The 20,681-nt window shown below is 32.3% G+C and overlaps 1 protein-coding gene across 3 annotated transcripts in view; it reads left to right on the top strand.

Annotated features, from left to right (window-relative positions):
• Nucleotides 1-20,681, top strand: part of LOC134687468 (protein SON-like) — a 36,328-nt gene that overhangs the window by 444 nt on the left and 15,203 nt on the right. For 2 of the 3 annotated variants that reach the window (XM_063547794.1, XM_063547793.1), the window contains exons 2-14: nt 3,642-3,755; nt 4,925-4,956; nt 8,933-8,989; nt 9,291-9,475; nt 10,053-10,244; nt 11,503-11,685; nt 12,385-12,539; nt 14,722-14,934; nt 16,183-16,267; nt 16,847-16,953; nt 17,897-18,117; nt 18,512-18,709; nt 19,317-19,443. In XM_063547794.1, the coding sequence (XP_063403864.1) occupies nt 3,664-3,755; nt 4,925-4,956; nt 8,933-8,989; nt 9,291-9,475; nt 10,053-10,244; nt 11,503-11,685; nt 12,385-12,539; nt 14,722-14,934; nt 16,183-16,267; nt 16,847-16,953; nt 17,897-18,117; nt 18,512-18,709; nt 19,317-19,443 (1,847 nt within the window). In that variant the 5' untranslated portion in view covers nt 3,642-3,663. Of the gene's footprint in view, nt 1-3,641; nt 3,756-4,924; nt 4,957-8,932; nt 8,990-9,290; nt 9,476-10,052; nt 10,245-10,464; nt 10,495-11,502; nt 11,686-12,384; nt 12,540-14,721; nt 14,935-16,182; nt 16,268-16,846; nt 16,954-17,896; nt 18,118-18,511; nt 18,710-19,316; nt 19,444-20,681 lie in introns of those variants that run through there. The other variant, XM_063547795.1, reaches the window with a different exon arrangement.

The raw sequence follows: 20,681 nt of genomic DNA, 5'->3' as shown, positions 1-20,681 counted from the left end.
ATAGCCTTGCCAGACGTCATAATTATTTGGACTAGCTTTTGTCTATAAATTAAAAGAATAAGATAATAATTATGTTGTTTTATTGTAAAATATTATTTTGATATTACATGTATACCTCAATTATCCTTTCTATACAGTATTTTTAAGTACACAATATTTTCACTATTTTTCAAATTGCAAGTAAAATAAGTGATGAATTAATTTGGTCAACAGTACCAAACTATTGGACTTCAGTGAATTTATTTGACGGCAAGTCACTTGGGGCAAGTGTCTAGTATTTGGCTGAATTTCAAATTCGACTATGGCATTGCCATGGACTATTGAGAATATATGGAAGAAATGGCTTTGTGTTTTACCAATACACCTTATCGCTATTTGTCCGCCATTACTGGACATCACACAGGGTCCCGTAAAATTTTGACGTCATAATTCAAAATATCTGACGCCACAATGGAAAAGTGATTGTTGTATGACGCCAATAGTTCAAGCGGAACAGATTCTCGGGTCAAGCGGAAATAGCGATAAGGTGTATAGTATCCAGAGGCGGATTTAGGGGGGGGGGGGGCCAGGGGGCCCGGACCCCCCCTTTTTGGGAAAAAATTTGGTTGCTTATATAGGGAATCATTGGAGCGGCCCCCTCGTAGGTCAGTCAGTGGGCCCCCACTTATGAAAATTTCTGGATCCACCACTGGTATCTATAGGGTTTACGACGTCATTGACTACAGCAATGCAGTCTTTAATAAAGTATTCAGAATATATTTGAAGTAAACATGAAACTGAGTGTATGGTTGTGTTTTTATACAACGGTTAAAGTAAAAAAAAATTGTGGTTTGCAGTGGCGGATCTAGAAATTTTCATAAGTGGGGGCCCACTGACTGACCTAAGAGAGGGCCAATTCCAGTCACGCTTCAGTTTTGTTTCCTGAACGAACTTTAGGTATAAATAGTAAATTGGATCTGTATGCAATTTTACATGAAGGTTCAATAACTCAAAAGGTTGGTTGGGATTGATTTTGGGGGTAATATGGTATCAATTATATAGATTAGGAATTAAGAGGCAAGAAAACAGCATTTTTGTAGTTTCCAGCCAATAACTTGTGTCTAATTGTCATAGACCTCTTTGATATTGTCAAAATTTAAAAGAAATTTCCTTTTTTTAGGCTCACCTGGCCAAGTGAGCTTTTCCCATCACTTGGCATCCGTCGTCCGTTGTCCGGCATTTACTTTTACAAAAATCTTCTCCTTTGAAACTATAACTGGGCCAAATTTTACCAAACATAGCCAGAATCATTATTAGGCTATCTAGTTTAAAAATTGTGTGTTTGTGACCGGGCAAACCAACCAAGATGGCAGCTATGGCTCAAAATAGAACATGGGGGTAAAATGCAGTTTTTGGCTTATAACTCAAAAACCAAAGCATTTAGAGAAAATCTGACATGGGGGTAAAATTGTTTATTTGGTCAAGATCTATCTGCCCTGAAATATTTAGATGAATCGGACAACTCGTTGTTAGGTTGCTGCCCCTAAATTGGTAATTTTAAGGAAATTTTGCTGTTTTGGGTTATTATCTTGAATATTATTATAGATAGAGATAAACTGTAAACAGCAATAATGTTGAGCAAAGTAAGATTTACAAATAAGTCAACATGACCAAAATGGTCAGTTGACCCCTTTAGGAGTAATTGCCCTTTATAGTCAATTTTTAACCTTTTTTTGTAAATCTCCATGATCTTCTACAAAAATCTTCTCCTCTGAAACTACCAGGCCAAATTAATCCAAACTTGGCCAAAATCATCTTTGGGGTATCTAGTTTAAAAATTGTGTTTTGTGACCCAGCATCAAACCAAGATGGCAGCCATGGCAAAAAATAGAACATAGAGGTTAAATGCAGTTTTTGGTTATTACTCAAAAACCAAAGCATTTAGAGCAAATCTGACATGGGGGTAAAATTGTTAATCTGGTCAAGATCTATCTATCCTGAAATTTTAAGATGAATGGGACAAACGGTTGTTGGGTTGCTGCCCCTGAATTGGTATTTTTTAGGAAATTTTGCTGATTTTGGATGTTATCTTGAATATTATTATGAATAGAGATAAACTGTAAACAGCAAAAATGTTCAGCAAAGTAAGATTTACAAATAAGTCAACAGGACCAAAATGGTCAGTTGACCCCTTTAGGAGTTATTGCCCTTTATAGTAAATTTTAACCATTTTTCGTAAATCTTAGTAAACTTTTACAAAAATCTTCTCCTCTGAAACTACTGGGCCAAATTTTACCAAACATAGCCAGAATCATTTTTAGGCTATCTAGTTTAAAAATTGTGTTTCGTGACCGGGCAAACCAACCAAGATGGCCGCTACAGCTAAAAATAGAACATAGGGGTAAAATGCAGTTTTTGGTTTATAACTCAAAAACCAAAGCATTTAGAGCAAATCTGACATGGGGTAAAATTGTTTATCTGGTCAAGATCTATCTGCCCTGAAATGTTTAGATGAATCGGACAACTCGTTGTTAGGTTGCTGCCCCTAAATTGGTATTTTTAAGGAAATTTTGCTGTTTTCATGGTTTTTGGTTATTATCTTGAATATTATTATAGATAGAGATAAACTGTAAACAGAAATAATGTACAGCAATTTAAGACTAAAAAATAAGTCAAAATGACCAAAATGGTCAATTGACCCCCTAGGAAGTTATTGTCCTTTATAATCAATTTTTAACAATTTTCATAAAATTTGTAAATTTTTATTAACATTTTCCACTGAAACTACACGGACAAGTTCATTATAGATAGAGATAATTGTAAGCAGCAAGAATGTTCAGTAAAGTAAGATGTACAAACACATCACAATCACCTAAACACATTTTGTCATGAACTGTCTGCTTCCTTTGTTTAATTCCAAATACCAAGGTGAGCGACACAGGCTCTTTTGAGCCTCTAGTTTTGATTGCTTGCTTTAAGTTAACAATTTACCTATATATTTTCCGTATGCAGTGAACTCAACGTGAATTTTTCTCTTAAAAATCTGGTGATCGCAATAATAGGCATTTCCAATCTGTCATTGAAATAAACTATCATTGTATTGTACATGTTATACACATGCTCAATATCCAAGCTACTTTGTTGATTGTTTAATTATTATAAAGGTGACAATCAGTTAAAAACCTACAGCAAAACACAATAATTGATAAACTGCCATATTTTCACATCACAACAGACAGAGATGATATATACATGCATTGGTTCAAGAATTAGATGAACATTATTGTTCACCAGTCTCTGACTTAATTCATATATGACTTTAAGGAACCTGGATTTAGTTCTTGAGGAAGAAAATATGCATTTTATCTATGATGATGATGGCATAAGACATGTATGACCTACATTCTTACTCAGTATCTATAAAAAATGAGAGAAGAAGGTATCAATTTGCAATTTTAGCACACATAGTTTTTATTTATTTTATTGTTATTTATAAATTATTATGTTATTTTAAAATGAATACATATCTTGTTCATTTATTTGTTTAAATTCTTATAATTACTGTCTTAAGATATTATACATGTCTGAATGGAAATTTGCATTCAGATTATTTTCTTTATTTTAAAGTTAATGTTCCTAGTAACAGTATTTTTTTTTTACAGAATCAATAATCAGACAAACATAATGGATTTTGGATCATCTTATGTTTATGTTTATGATGAACCAGAGTATGAGGTGTTTTCTGCTGGTGAATTTGATGAAGGGATGGAACTAAGGTACATGACTATAGATATAGGAAGATGTGGTGTGAGTGCCAATGAGACAACTTTCCATCCAAATAATAATTTAAAAAAAACCAAACAAACAAACAAACAAACAAAAAAAAACACCTTATAATTTAAAAGTGTATAATTTAGTGGTTGTTTTTTTTTTTATTAATTTTGTTTTGAATCACTTTTACATTTTTATGATAAGTAAAATAAAGTACATAGATTTGGCATTTGCTTTGGCTTTTATATGGATTGTTCCCCCCTGGGTATGTGCTATACCTGTGAATATACACCAGAGGTTGAATATAGAGAAAATGAAAGATGGAAAGATAAATAGATGTTACACAAACTCTGAAACAGTGGTGACATCATGCTTCACATCTGTTGTAGAGAAAGGGAAGTACAAATACAAATACAAATATTTGATTGGCACAAACCCAATTGCAATAATTGGCAACGGCCCATACAACTAGTATACAAATAGTAATGATGCAGCAATTAAACAATACATTTACTACATAGAATATCAATAGGCATATTTCGAACAATGAAACTTGAGTGATAAATATATCAATATATATATAGGTTAATTTATAAGAATAGACTACTTACATAAGTATATTGTATATATGTTATAGGGATAACCCAAATGATAGTGTATGGCGTTTGATAGATGTGGAGATCTTATAATATTATTTCATTCACTGTGGTATGACTTCAAATGAGACAAATCTCCCCTAAGATCAAATGACACAGAAAGTAACAACTATACCAGGTCACTGTACAGCCTTTAACAATGAGCAAAGCCCATACTGATAGTTGGCTTTAAATTTTTAGGCCCTGAAATGACAAATGTAAAACAATTCGCCTGAGAAAACTAACAGCCTAATTTAAATAGTTTGACAAAATTATTGTTTTCTGAAAAAGTTAAACGATAAACTGCATGTATCTAAATGTTAACAGCAAAAACATAATAAGCAATTTATGAGTCAAATGTGCTACTAAAAATCATGTTTATGCATATTATGAATGTATCATTGGATAAAAGAACATACACAAAATATGCTATGAATTTGTTTTACCATCTTACATGTCTTAGTTAACATGGTTAAGCTATATATATATATCGGATAACTAATTAACGCTAATTTCTTTTTACTTTTATCTATATATAGTGACTCTGGATCAAGTTCAGAAGAAGAATGTGGTAAGAATCTAGATTATCTTTAGAATTAAATGCTTTATTTGGGCTGAATCTAAGTTTTTGTTGCAAATGGCCACTTTAGCTTTGTTTACTCTACTCTAATTTCTGATCAATTTTAACATAGCCATATTACCTAATAAAATTCAGAATGGAAACGGAGAATGTGTCAAAGAGACAACAACCTGACCAATAGAACAGAAAACAGCAGAAGGCCGCCAACAGTTTTTCAATGCAGCGAGAAACTCCTGCACCCAGAGGCCACCTTCAGCTGGCCCCTAAACAAATATATATACTAGTTCAGTGATAATGAACACATGGATACCTGTCAACTTATGCATGCTATTAGATTTAGTTGTGAACTGCACAATTTTAAGGTGGTACCTAACACTTTCACTAAAATTAATTTGGCTCGTTTAATTTTCATAAAATTTTGTCAAAGACACTTTAACAAAAATATAAAAATTTAAAAAATTTTGAACCAACTGTTTTGTCAGAAAAATTAAACTGGTTATATAGCAATTTGACAAACACCAATTTTGATCATCGAGAAGTTTAATATTTCTTTTACAACACAACGTATTTAAAACGTTAAGCTGACTTTACAGAGTTATCTCCCTGTAGTGTTAGTTACCACCTTAAGACACTTTTCCAATGAGTATCATGATAGTGAAAATAGCCCCAAATCATGATTTTGTAAAAATGTTCACAAAAAATCTTAGATTTACATACTGTATGAAGAAAACAAAGAATTATATGCAAAAGGATAAATGAATTTGTTTTCAAAAAGAGAGAAAGTACTGCAGTATAAAAGATACACAATAATAATATGAATTTTAACCAAACAACAAAACCATTACAGTGATAAATTGATAATAATACTAAATAATAACTGCTATCATAATCATAGTGTGTTTCAGGTTATCCTGAGTGGCATAAAATGTGTTTCAAATATTACATATACAGATATCAAATATTACATATACAGATATACATAATGTACTTGTGATTTTTATCATTTTTGCAGCAAACATTGTAACATTCATTTTTATAATAGCTTCATTGACACTTTAGATTACATTATATTTCACCAAGTAAGCTGGATAAATCACCACTATAATGTTTCTTTAGATTTCTATCATCTCTTGTACATATGTATTAATGAACTGTAGCCATATTGTCATTGTATTGTGTATTTTATTGATATTATGTAGTATGTGGAAGAATGGATAAGTTAATAGGGCATTTTAGTTGTTAGTTAGATGGCTGATTTTGTCCCTGTCAAGGCACTTGAGATTGTTAATTTCAATTTAAGTTTGAAACAGGTAAGTTGCATCATCCTTTTTAGCTCACCTGGCCCAAAGGGCCAAGTGAGCTTTTCTCATCACTTTGCGTCCGTCGTCCGTCGTCCGTCGTCCGTCGTCCGTCGTCCGTCGTCGTCCGGCGTTAGCTTTTACAAAAATCTTCTCCTCTGAAACTACTGGGCCAAATCAAACCAAACTTGGCCACAATCATCATTGGGGTATCTAGTTTAAAAAATGTGTGGCGTGACCCGGTCAACCAACCAAGATGGCCGCCACGGCTAAAAATAGAACATAGGGGTAAAATGCAGTTTTTGGCTTATAACTCAAAAACCAAAGCATTTAGAGCAAATCTGACAGGGGTAAAAATGTTTATCAGGTCAAGATCTATCTGCCCTGAAATTTTTAGATTAATCTGTCAATCGGTTGTTGGGTTGCTGCCCCTGAATTGGTAATTTTGAAGAAATTTTGCTGTTTTTGGTTATTATCTTGAATATTATTATAGTTAGAGATAAACTGTAAACAGCAATAATGTTCAGCAAAGTAAGATCTACAAATAAGTCAACATGACCAAAATGGTCAGTTGACCCTTTTAGGAGTTATTGCCCTTTATAGTCAATTTTTAACCATTTTTCGTTAATTAAAGTAATCTTTTACAAAAATCTTCTCCTCTGAAACTACTGGGCCAAATGAATCCAAACTTGGCCACAATCATCTTTGGGGTATCTAGTTTAAAAAATGTGTGGCGTGACCTTGTCAACCAACCAAGATGGCCGCCACGGCTAAAAATAGAACAAAGGGGTAAAATGCAGTTTTTGGCTTATAACTCAAAAACCAAAGCATTTTGAGGAATCTGACATGGAATAAAAATGTTTATCAGGTCAAGATCTATCTGCCCTGAAATTTTCAGATGAATTGGTCAATCGGTTGTTGGGTTGCTGCCCCTGAATTGGTAATTTTGAGGAAATTTTGCTGTTTTTGGTTATTATCTTGAATATTATTATAGATAGAGATAAACTGTAAACAGCAATAATGTTCAGCAAAGTAAGATCTACAAATAAGTCAACATGACCAAAATTGTCAGTTGACCCGTTTAGGAGTTATTGCCCTTTATAGTCAATTTTTAACCATTTTTCGTAAATTAAAGTAATCTTTTACAAAAATCTTCTCCTCTGAAACTACTGGGCCAAATTAATCCAAACTTGGCCACAATCATCTTTGGGGTATCTAGTTTAAAAAATGTGTGGCGTGACCTTGTCAACCAACCAAGATGGCCGCCACCGCTAAAAATAGAACATAGGGCTAAAATGCAGTTTTTGGCTTATAACTCAAAAACCAAAGCATTTTGAGGAAATCTGACATGGGATAAAAATGTTTATCAGGTCAAGATCTATCTGCCCTGAAATTTTCAGATGAATCGGTCAATCGGTTGTTGGGTTGCTGCCCCTGAATTGGTAATTTTGAGGAAATTTTGCTGTTTTTGGTTATTATCTTGAATATTATTATAGATAGAGATAAATTGTAAACAGCAATAATGTTCAGCAAAGTAAGATCTACAAATAAGTCAACATGACCAAAATGGTCAGTTGACCCCTTTAGGAGTTATTGCCCTTTATAGTCAATCTTTAACCATTTTTCATAAATCTAAGTAATCTTTTACAAAATCTCCACTGAAACTACTAGGCCACAATCATCTTTGGGGTATCTAGTTTGAAAAATGTGTCCAATGACCTGGCCATTCAACCAAGATGGCTGCCACCGCTAAAAATAGAACATAGGGGTAAAATGCAGTTTTTTGCTTATAACTATGAAACCAAAGCATCTAGAGCAAATCTGACAAGAAGTTAAATTGTTAATCAAGTCAATATCTATCTGCCCTGAATTTTTCAGATGAATTGGACAACTGGTTGTTGGGTTGCTGCCCTCCAATTGGTAATTTTTAAAGAAATTTTGCCGTTTTTGGTTATCTTGAATACTTTTATAGATAGCGATAAACTGTAAACAGCAATAATGTTCAGCAAAGTAAGATCTACAAATAAGTCAACATGACCTAAATGGTCAATTGACCCCTTAGGGAGTTATTGCCCTTTATAGTCAATTTTTAACAATTTTCATTAATTTGGTAAATTTATGTAAATTTTTACCAAATATAGTTCTCTGTTACTAATGGGCAAAGTTCATGATAGATATAATTGTAAGAAGCAAAATCGTTCAGTAAAGTAAGAACTTCGAACACATCACCATCACCAAAATACAATTTTGGCATGAATCCATTTGTGTCCTTTGTTTAATATGCACATAGACCAAGGTGAGCGACACAGGCTCTTTAGAGCCTCTAGTTATTTCTGCATGCACTATTTTCTGAATTTGAATAAAACATATTTACAGAGAACCAGAAGTTGTAGAGTCAGAAGATCTAAAGTTGACTAACTGTTGGTTGCTTAATGCCCAGTGGCAAATATTTCATGCATTTATCTTTATTTGACAATTTGTTAAACTTTTTATATGATTTCTCATTACTCTGTCAGATACAATACTTATAGAACTATGTAGTTGCTCTAAATGTACACTTCTTAAATGCTCAATGTTGGTATATTGTGGTTCTATTCTTATTCACTCACTCTATTATTCGTTTTAAGGTACATTATTAGTCATATTACCTTTTCCTTATTATTTTGAAGATTCACATGTTAGAAGAAAGAAACACACTTGGAGAAATGTTTCATCAAAGGATATATGTAAGTGTAAATTATGATATAATTTGATATAACAAAAAGTATTGTTTTTCAAACATTAAATCTCTACAATATAGTACCTTGTATGCTTGTATCTAACTTTAAATAAATAAACAGATGTCATTTCAAAAAGATACCCGAATCAATGAATTGTGAAACATTTACAGAAAGATTATATCTTTTGTGAAAGAAAAACATTTGAAGATAAAAAGTATGTAATGAAAGGAAAGTTAACGATAGGAAGTTGTGTCCTTAACTTTGAAACAAAGGAGTATTCAAATGTGATTTCTAAATTTTTTTCCAGATGATGCACCAGAACCAACTGTATCAGGAAAAAGAGAGAGACGAGCTGATACCAATGTAGTCTGTATTAATTTCTCTAAGCTGATAGCCCCTGGTCACATGTTTACAGGGGATCCTGTGTACTGCAAGGATTGTAAAGCCATACTGTCACATGTTAGTAAAGTCACAAAGGCAGAACAGCAACAGGTAAGGTAAAAGCCAGTTGTTTTATTTTGAAGGAAATCAGCATATTTGAATTATGAAAAGTTTCAAGACTCTGAGCATTATTTATATGTAATTACATAGACTGTCAGAGATATAACTATGTCCTTTCTCTAGGCAAACTACAATAACAGCAGCTTATTCAGGATTACACATTTTAGTTTAAAAAAGATATACTTCATGAAATCTATTTTTTTTCATCATTTTTAATCGTTAAATTTCATGTATTTTTATACAATTTCATAATTTGAATGATACTTGGTAAAATATTTTTCAAACTAAAAAGAACTTTTGTAAACCTATAATACTGTGGATTTATTAATATTCGTTGGATACTAATTTTCGTGGATTTCGTGGGAACAGGTGAACCACGAATTTAAATGTTCAACAAAATACAAATTTTTAAAAGGAATGCATGCAAACTTTTCCAAAACAACAAATTTAAATATCTTCGAATATGTGAGGTTTTTTTTAATCCATGAAAAATTGGTATTCACAAAAATAAATGAATCCACAGTAAAGCCTCTCGTACATAGAAAATAAAAATTCATATAAATTTTAGGTATGGACCTGTGAATTTTGTGGAGCATTAAATGAAATCCATGTGATGGAGGAGGAAATACCTAAGGAAGAAGATGTAACCTTTATGTTAGAACCTGCTTTATCTACAAAAACAGCTGGGCCATCAGGAACAGACGAGTCTCTCGTCATCTTCTGTATTGATATATCTAGTAGTATGTCAGTTACTGCTGAGGTGAGTGTACAGGATACCAGGAGAAATGAGTCATTGTTATTTTCCTTATTGACATATCTGGTAGTATATCAGTTACTGCTGAGGTGAGTGTACAGGATACCAGGAGAAACAAGTCTCTTGTTATCTTCCTTATTGACATATCTAGTAGTATGTCAGTTACTGCTCAGGTGAGTGTACAGGGTACCAGGAGAATGAGTCTCTTGTTATATTCCTTATTGACATATCTGGTAGTATGTCAGTTACTGCTGAGGTGAGTGTACAGGCTACCAGGAGAAATGAGTCTCTTGTTATCTTCCTTATTGACATATCTGGTAGTATATCAGTTACATCTGAAGTGTGTACATTACTGCTGAGGTGAGTGTACAGGCTACCAGGAGAAATGAGACAAATTGACATATATCCGGGAGTATGTGTTTATTCTTTTGAGGTGTCGTTTGTAACACTTAATAGTGCATAGTATATTAATTCAAGATTGCTTGAAATGTCTTTTTTCTGATGGATACATGCATTAACTTGAATGACAGTTAGATTATGACATTCAACAAGAGAACCTTTATAAAGTAATATATACAGGTTACTTGTTTATTCTCATGGGTACCAATTAAGGGGAAAAACTGTTTTTCATGGATATTTGATTTCAAGGTTAAATAAAAGTCTGCAAACAAGCCTTTTAAAAAATGTATTCCTTAAACAATTGAATTTGTGGTATTTAACCCATGAAAATTGATATCACACAAAAATAAAATAATCAACAGTAGGCATAGTATAAAGAATTTTTATGAACTTGTGTTGTATGAAGCTGGAGATACATTCTTGACAGAATTTAACAAAATATAACATTCATTTAAGAATTGAATGCTTCTTTTTGTAAATTTATTGGGGTGTAAAAGCGTTGACCGAAGTACATTTTGTATGAAGCGCGGAAGCGCTTCATACTAAAAATGTGCGCACGGTCAACGCTTTTACAACCCTATAAAGTTACAAAAAGAAGTATTAAATACTTATAATTACATTTTTTAAAGCTTTGATCATGAAAACACGAATTTTTATAAATTTTGTATATTGTTCACCTGTGCACTTTATTGTGGGACCACGTGCTATCATGAATGAAAAGTTTTATTGAGTGATGCAATTGCTTACGGAATAACAAGTAATGTGCCGTTAGCCAATCAAAATAAAGTATTATAATGAAACATACATCTAATGTAATTATTTAGAAATCAGAGCAACCATTTCATATTTTATATCTTATATTCAGGTTCCTGGCAGTCTTGATTGGATAAAAAAGAGCTCTAAAAATACTGGAAGATATAATGAGCGTCGAGATGTAACTCAGGTCTCCCGTTTACAAGCAGCACAGGCAGCTGTAGACCACCAGTTAGAAGAAATGATAAAGGAACATCCAAACAGGAGAGTTGCTTTGATAGCCTTTAGTAGTGAGGTAATTGGATCTGAATTGATTTGTAATCTTTCAGGATTTACTGAAATTCTCTGTGCCTTATTGCTTACATTTGTATACTAAATTTTCCATATCTACAAATGGGTTAGAAATCATGTCCACAACTCCTCTTCAAGCAATTTTCAAGCAATCATTCAAGACCTGTTTTGCATATCTTGTATCAATCATACATTATATATGGTTGTGAATTTCGATCATGAAGAAATCTCCTTCACTTTTTAAAAAAAGAAAAAGAAAGAAAAGGTATGTTCTAATGTATTATATGTGTAACAGCATAAATTACCTGCAAATTTTTGGCCGGATGAACAATCTTTAAACCAGCTTATATTATAAAGGTGATTTTTAGCAGCCAGACAGGAAGATGGGGAAAAGTGGGTACCCAATTTTATGTGATCAACTCCTCCTACTCTGAGTTTTCAACCAATTATATCTCAAACTTCACAGGGAGATTGCACATATGTTGAAGTTGAAAATGACATACATGAACCAACTACAAGTGTATTATTTAAAGATAGTTTGATTGTATAAAGATTAGGGATATAAGAAATGACATACCGGTATTTAGTTTAAAAATATTTTTGGAATTGTTCATTCCTAATTCATTAATTCACACACACAATTTGTTTTTTATTTATTGCTTTTTATGATTTGAAAATATAACACAGAAAATGATTTTTCAAGGTTGTTATTGTTGGTGATGGAGGTCAAAGGCAGATAAGAGTTCGGGGAGAATCTCAACTCAACGATCAACATCAACTCCTCAAGTTTGGTAAAGACTTAAAATTACCAGCAGCCATTAAAGACACCAGAACACAGCTTGGGAAAGAAGTTTGGAGGTAAAGAAAACTTACTGTTTATACTGCTGTAAATTTTATGACATATATACTGACCGACTTTAGAAACGCAACACTAGATTATTTTTATGTTATTTTTTAATGAATGTGTCCCCGTCAAATGCGATGACTGCATGTGACAAACACCAAAATAATTGTCAGACAGGTCAACAAATTCTGTCTGACATGTTTTGGGTTCTGTTTTACACCTTCTCGTTTTGCATTTGTGCAACCCATTACTGTGAAAGTACTTTAATTCGTGGGTATCAATTTTCGTGGTTTGAGCAATATTTACATGTTTGTGGGTTTTTAAATTCGTGGATTTTAGTTTTCTTAAAATAATTGAAAAATTAAAGCCTTTAGAAACGAAGGTAACAAATAGTCTGGATTTAAGAAAATTGCAAAGTAAACATTGACACGTGTCAATCCTAATGATAACACTAATTAACCCATGATAAAGTGATCAACAGATTAGAGACCATCAAAGGTGTTAATTAGGCCATAAACATGTCACTTACAGAAATCAGTAACATATACAAATGCTTTAAACGTATCTTCAATTGTCAAATAATTCTTATCAAAATCAAGACAGAAATTATTATTTCCCATATGTACGAGATCAATAAGGATATAAAATGAACACTTTATCATACTTGTTAGTATATCAATACCGGAAATCTGATTTTCATTGATCAAAAATATTTTTTATGAGAATTAAAAGATCAAAAGTTGTACAGTTCAAGTGATTAAAGATTAAATGGGTATAATCCTGCATGCGGTTGGAGTTCTGTGACTGCTATTAAAATATTCTCGGATTTAGACAATGGTTGTTTTATTTCGTTGGACACTTAAATTCGTGGATAAAGTCATCCACGAAAACCACGAAAATTGGTACCCCACGAATAAAAGTACTTTCACAGTAATTGGTTTTGGCAATTTGCGGTTGGAACTTGAGGGCTTTTAAGGTTTTCCTTCAGTCGATTCTTTGGCATTCAGTTGATGGGAAACATTTATGGCATGAATCTTTACTCAATGGCACTCAGCAATTTGATTAGCAGTTGACGTTGCGGCCGTAAACATGTCTGGCAAATGACGTTGCGTAATCAAATTCTGTTGACGTTTCATCGCCACTAAACGTTTATCTGTTCATTGATTGCCAGCAACAAATCTTGTCTACTTGTATCGTTGTCGGAAGGACAATAGAACAAGTTTCTGAAGTCATACAGTATGGTTGCAGCACGTTTATGTTTTAATGTTTGCAGTATTCTTAAGGGGTAATTCAGTTTTTTGTTTCTCAGTCTTGGCAAAATGGAGATGCAACATTTTTAAACTGGTTTAAATGAGGCAAAGGATTGAAAGAACTGTTTCACAAAGCAAAACATCTGAAACAATCTTTCATGGGTCCAAAATTTCGCTTTAAGAAATTCGTGCGACTTAAAAAATTGGGTATGTTCAATAACCACAGGTAAGTCAGATTTTGATTTTTTGTACGGAGAAAGAAGTATGATAAGCATGCAAAGTAGTTGTAAGATAATCAAACAAGTTTTTTTTTTTTTAAATCAACAAAATGAGTGTTGCGTTTCTAAAGTCGTTCAGTATATATTTACACTACATTGATACTGCATAGGGATACATTCTTTTTGATTGCCAGACAACAATCTAAAACCTTGATTGCCTAGAATTATATAATTTAGTTGCCAGTTTCCTTAAAGAGTTCTCTGGTTCTCATCAGGCATTCTGACTTCCTCAAACAATAAAAATGGACCTCAATGAAATAGCATAATAGTCCCAAAATTGGCATTAAACAGCAATCTACAGGCCTGTAGCCAGGAATTTCCAAAGGGGGGTTAGTTGGACCCACAAACTCGACTTTAACAGTCACAATTCGAACAGAACATTGACTTTAACAGTGCTTATTTGTTTTCAAGGGGGGGTTCGTCTTAAACCCCCGAACCACTGCTGGCTACGGGTATGATCTATCAGTGTATTAATTAATACAAGTAGAAATTCATTTAATTTATGAGTACAATCTGAAGTATATATTTTATTGATAGAAATTGTTATCTAGATTTAATTGTTTTTGAATACACAAAAATGAAAACAAAAATATAATTATTTGTTGTTTTGTCAACAACCACAATGATAAATGCATGCATAAATGTGGTATACACTTTTATGATTTCAGACTGGAAGATGAAGGATGTACAGCACTTGGTCCAGCTTTATTAATAGCTGTTGGTATGGCAGGAAAATGTTCCGGGTCAAAAGTCATAGTCTGTACAGATGGAATGGCCAATGAAGGAGTAGGAAGTGTGGAAACATATCGAAGAAGTCGAGATGAAGGACAGAACAGTGAACAATTCTATGAAGATGTAGCAATGGAAGCTGCAAAACAAGGGTAACTTTTTATATCAGAGATATTTGTCACAAACTGTAAAGTTTATATGGCAATAAAACTTTGAATTGAATTGAATTATTAATGATTATGATCAGAGTATTTGTTCTGCTAATGGTAAATAGAATTGAAAATGGAAATGGTCAAGGGGTCAAAGAGACAACAATAGACATTTAATGTGTTATTCTAGGTTATATATTTTGAAATATTTTCATTATAACTGAATTTTTCTATTGCATCAATGTTCTAAGGGTCAGTGTTTTAGGAAAAAAATGCCATTTGGCCTGGGTAAAAATAGAATTCAGTATTACTTGATTATGTTTTTTTTATGTCAAAAATAAAAGTGAAGAAAACAAATATGGTATGGGTTTTACTCATTGTTGAAGGCCGTATGGTGACCTGTAGTTGTTTAAAATTTCTGTGTCATTTGGTCTCTTGTGCAGAGTTGTCTCATTGGAAATTATACCACATCTTCATTATTATATACTTTTTTAGCTCACCTGGCCCGAAGGGCCAAGTTAGCTTTTCTCATCACTTGGCGTCCAAACTTGGCCTCAATCATCTTTGGGGTATCTAGTTTATAAAATGTGTGGCAAGACCCGCCAAACCAACAAAGATGGCCGCCATGGCTAGAAATAGAACATAGGGGTAAAACACAGTTTTTGGCTTATAACTCAAAAACCAAAGCATTTAGAGCAAATCTGACACGGGGGTTAATTTGTCATCAGGTCATGTCCTATCTGCCCTGAAATTTTCAGATGAATCAGAGAACCCGTTGTTGGTTTGCTGTCCCTGAATTGGTAATTTTAAGAAAATTTTGCTGTTTTTGGTTATTAGCTTGAATATTATTATAGATAGAGTTAAATTGTAATCAGCAAAAATGTTCAGCAAAGTAAGATTTACAAACAATTCAAATGACCAAAATGGTCAATTGACCCCATAAGGAGTTATTGTCCTTTATAGTCAATTTTTAACAATTTTCATAAAATTTGTTAATTTTTACTACAGGTTACATTTTCCACAGAAACTACTGGGCCAAGTTCATTATAGATAGTGATAATTGTAAGCAGCAAACATGTTCAGTAATTTTGTCATGAATCCATCTGCTTCCTTTGTTTAATATTCACATAGACCAAGGTGAGCGACACAGGCTCTTTAGAGCCTCTAGTTTTAAATCTCTATTCAACTGGTTTGAATTTTTAGCCTCACATTTTGAACTTGAAATAACAAAAGGTTTTAAATGTATTTTAGGACTAGTATTTCTGTCATCAGTTTTAGAGGAACAGATTGTAAACTGGTTTACTTAGGAAAACTTGCAGATAAAACAGAAGGCCAGGTATGTTCAATAATAAGGTTAAAGAAATTTTTGTAGTCTTATTTTAGAAGCTTTCGTTAAAAAAATAATATTATTTTAGTCATAAATGTTTTAATTTAATTTTTAATAGAACTAAGACTTACTTTATAGGAAGACTGCAACATATAAATTCTGTCAAGAGTGGTATTATTAATTTTGTGTGCAGATTTTTTATGCAGAAAATATTTAAACAGCAGAATATATATGTATGTAAACAATAATTTTGTGTTCATGTAAATTCCAGTGTTTAAATATGTAAAACAATGTGTACTGTTGATTCAATATTATTAGTTGGATACACATTTTTGTGGTAACAAAGGAACCAGGATTTTCAATGTCCATGGAATTAGAAACTTTATTTAGAAATAAATTCAGACTTTGGCAAAACCAAGAAATCAAATTTTCATGAAAATGCAATTTTTCTTCAATCCCTAAAAATTGGTACCCACAAAAATAAATGAATTTTCAGTAATTCGAATGGTGCTTATGTTGAATATAAATCATTAATGTATTATTTATGCTTGTATGATAAATATTCTAATGAATATTCTGAAATTCCAGGTGAATATTGTTGACCATCAGAAGTTGACCGATGAATTTTCAAGTATTTTGGCTGGGAACATCATAGCAACCAATGTTGTAGCAACTTTTCTGCTTCACCAAAAATTGTAAGTAAAACTTTATTAAAAGAATTTGGTATCTTTGCAAATTTTGGTCTTTTCTTTTACAGCTGTCATGCAGGTGTACTTTAACTATATATAATTTCATTATAATTACCAGAGCTAAAAAGGTTGATGTAAAGTAATGAGGGGGATTAGGAGAGGTCCTGATCCCGAAATCCCGGGGTTAAAAATACAAAATCCCAAAATCCTGAATTTAAAAATAGTTAATTCCGACATCCCCAAATCTGAACAAAAATTTCCCAGATCCTGAAAGGGTCAATCCCGAAATCCCGACCTTAAAAACATCCGATCCCGGAGTCCCGAGAAAGGTCCTATCCCCCCACAGTAATCAAATGTTTTGTCTGATAGATATCCTACCAAAACATAGAAACAATACATTTATCAAAGAGAATAAGATAAAACTTACTAAATTAAAAGACAGAATAAATATGTATAAAATATGTATGTCCTTATTTAGTATTGTTAATTTTGATAGAATTAAGAAGTGCCATTTTAGAGCTTTATACCAGAGTGTTGGTGTCAAAATTTTACTATTTTTCAATCTAAATTACTATGGGTAATTTCACTGTCATACATAAAAATGAAAATTATCTCAGTTAATTGAGTTGTATTTCCATTGTTCAGGACATATTAAAACAGATAACAAACTTCATCTTTTTATGCTATCGAAAATATTCTAGTGATTGTATCAAATTTTGAAAATAAAAAAGCTGCAGAAGATATGTAAGTTCAATTCCTGTTGATTGATTTTATTTATTTATCCTTTTATCTAATATTGTTACTGTTGACTTTTGTAAATTTGTGAAATGTTCACATTTATCTTTTAGTTACTCAAGTTCTATACTCAATACTAGAAAATGTAATGCATTTAAAATCTCAAATACTTACATATACAATTCATAACAATAGATTGCTTTCTTCTTGGTAGGTTTGTAGATGATGAACGTAAAAAAGAAAGCAAAGTTGTGAAGCAGATTGGTAATGTAACGGCTGACACTGAATTTACATTTGAATATGGAATAAGGATCAACGAACAGAGAGATGAGGAAGTCACTGTTATGGAAACTGTAAATAAAGAGAAAATGGTTTCCATGGTAATAGTAGAAAAAGAGAAAACTATTTCCATGGAAACTGATAAGAAGCAAGAAGGTACAAACACATCTCGTAATAATTTAAATCTCATTAGCAACAGCTTTTCAACTTGTTAATATTTTTTTTTTTTTTTTAACAAGACTTAAACAGTTTTACAATGGTTCATATTAGATAAATATTTTTGATTTGAAATTTTCATTCTTTGTTGTATTTAGTATCATAATTATATCACCTGAATTTGTTCTTGTCGTCTGAGGTTTCATGTACCCTTTGTGCACAATCTATGTCAATAACTGAATATTCTGTTACAATATTAGAATATTACATAACATAATGTCTGTTGGTGAAAATAATATAAAGAGTTAGTTAAAGTTCCATAGTTGGAATAAATGTTAAAAGATGCATTCTTTATCAATTATTAAATATTAATTTAAATATATAATTATTTCAGAGAAAACAGTGGATGATCAATCACCTAATGAAGCAAGTACTTCCTCAGAAAGTGGAAGGTCAAAGGTCAAAGTTGAGGTGCCTGACGATTTACCTTTCCAGCTTCAGCTTAAATACACGGACACAAATGGAGCAACAGCTTTAAGGGTTTTTACACAGATAAAACCTGCAACAAGGAACAGGAAAGAAGCTGAAGAAAGTATGTAAATTCAGTTTGACCTTTAACTCTGTCCAATCATTACAATCAAATCTGATTTCTGCAGAATAGAATGGTTTCACTTTTAAAAAAAGATTACACAATTTTATGATGATTTGGTTCAATTTAATTGATAACATTGATATGGAAGTAAAATTTGAAATTTAATTTGCTGATAGAGTTGATTAATCAAGGAAATAAAAGTCATCAATTTGGGCTCACTACTTACTTGTTTACTGGTTATGAACATTTAAAACATCTGTAGGTCAAACAACAGTCTTGACAGACACTGTATAGATGGTTAGGGGTGTAAATTTTTGCTTATTTTCACGGAAAGAACAAAATCAGCAAAATAAATTCCACCAATTTGAAAGGGCACATGCAATAGTATTGGTAAAAGTTTTGAAATCACCAATATAATTACAGCCAAAATATTTCGTATTCCTTATTCAATGACAATCATGAAATTTCACACCCGCTGAAATAACCCACTATATGGTAGTAGATAGTCCACAAATGGTTCTATTTTGCTTGTTTTGCTTGACTTCTTGGCAAGTCAGGCCTCATGTATTATTTCTAGGTATTTTTAACTTCCTTCTTGTTATTTCAGGAACCAATGTGGAAGTGATTGGAGCTAATGTACAGAAACAGATAGGTTCCTTAGTGTTAGATGGTTGTTATACTGAGTCAAGAGTAAAAGCTTTGATGAATCAAAGACTAGTATGGAGACATAAAAAGTAAGTTTCATTTCAGTAATTGGTCTTGTTTCCAGAGGAAGACATTTCTTAGGTGTATTGACAAAGAACCAAGATGAAAAAAATAAAGTCTTTAAATTTCTGTAATAAGCATATTGAGAGAGTCTTGTTAATTAATTCACCACAAAAAAATTATAAAATTCTGTTATTTATAACAAATCTGAATTGGGTATGCATACATTGTCTTATCTAGGCCTTTTATAGCTGACTATGCGGTATGGGCTTTGCTCATTGTTGAAGGCTGTACAGTGACCTATAGTTGTTACTATCTGTGTCATTTTGGTCTTTTGTGGATAGTTGTCTCATTGGCAATTATACCACATCTTCTTTTTATATACAGCTTATAAAAAGATGTAAATATAGGTTAAAATGTAGTGTTGTACTCGGATTCACTTTTTGGTGTTACTTCAATAACTTCTTTGTTGCTTGTCTTTCATTTGTATGCCCCTCCTACGATAGTAGAGGGGCATTATGTTTTCTAGTCTGTTCGTCCATTCGTTCGTTCTTTCGTCCTTCCGTCTGTCTATAGAAAATGATAGTGCAAATTTCAGGTTAAAGTTTTTGCTCAAGGTAGTTTTTGATGAAGTTGAAGTCAAATCAACTTAAAACTCAGTATACATGTTCCCTGTGACTTGATCTTTCTAATTTGAATGCCAAATAAGAGTTTTTACCCCAATTTCAAGGTCCACTAAACACAGAAAGTGTATGCCATTTTGTGCTTCTTTATTGCAGGTTTGTATTTATTTATAGTGATTAGGATTATAGCACAATGTTGACTGCTGTATTATTGACATTTTTACCTGTTTTGTCTGTTTGTTTTGTTTGGTTCAGTCATTGTTGTCAATATAATGGAATTTGATGCAATTGTCATACAAGTGAGTGGTTTAGCTAGGTATAAAACCAGATTCAATCCATAATTTTCTACATACGAAATTACCTGTACCAAGTCAGGAATATGACAGTTGTTATCCATTCGTTTAATGCATTTGAGCTTTTGATTTTGCCATTTGAATAGGAACTTTCCGTTTCGAATTTCCTCAGAGTTCAGTATTTATGTGATTTTACTTTTTATTTATATGAAACCATGGTATCATAATGCTATGTGCAACAAATTTATACCGTAATAAGATGTTTGATAGATGAAGTGGTATGATTATACACTGATTTACATGACATATTATGGTATACCTCTGTCAGTCCTTCCATGAAACTTAGGTGAA

This window comes from Mytilus trossulus, chromosome 10 (assembly GCF_036588685.1).
Source record: "Mytilus trossulus isolate FHL-02 chromosome 10, PNRI_Mtr1.1.1.hap1, whole genome shotgun sequence".
Classification (NCBI taxonomy): domain Eukaryota; kingdom Metazoa; phylum Mollusca; class Bivalvia; order Mytilida; family Mytilidae; genus Mytilus; species Mytilus trossulus.
This window is presented reverse-complemented; position numbering and strand designations above follow the sequence as displayed.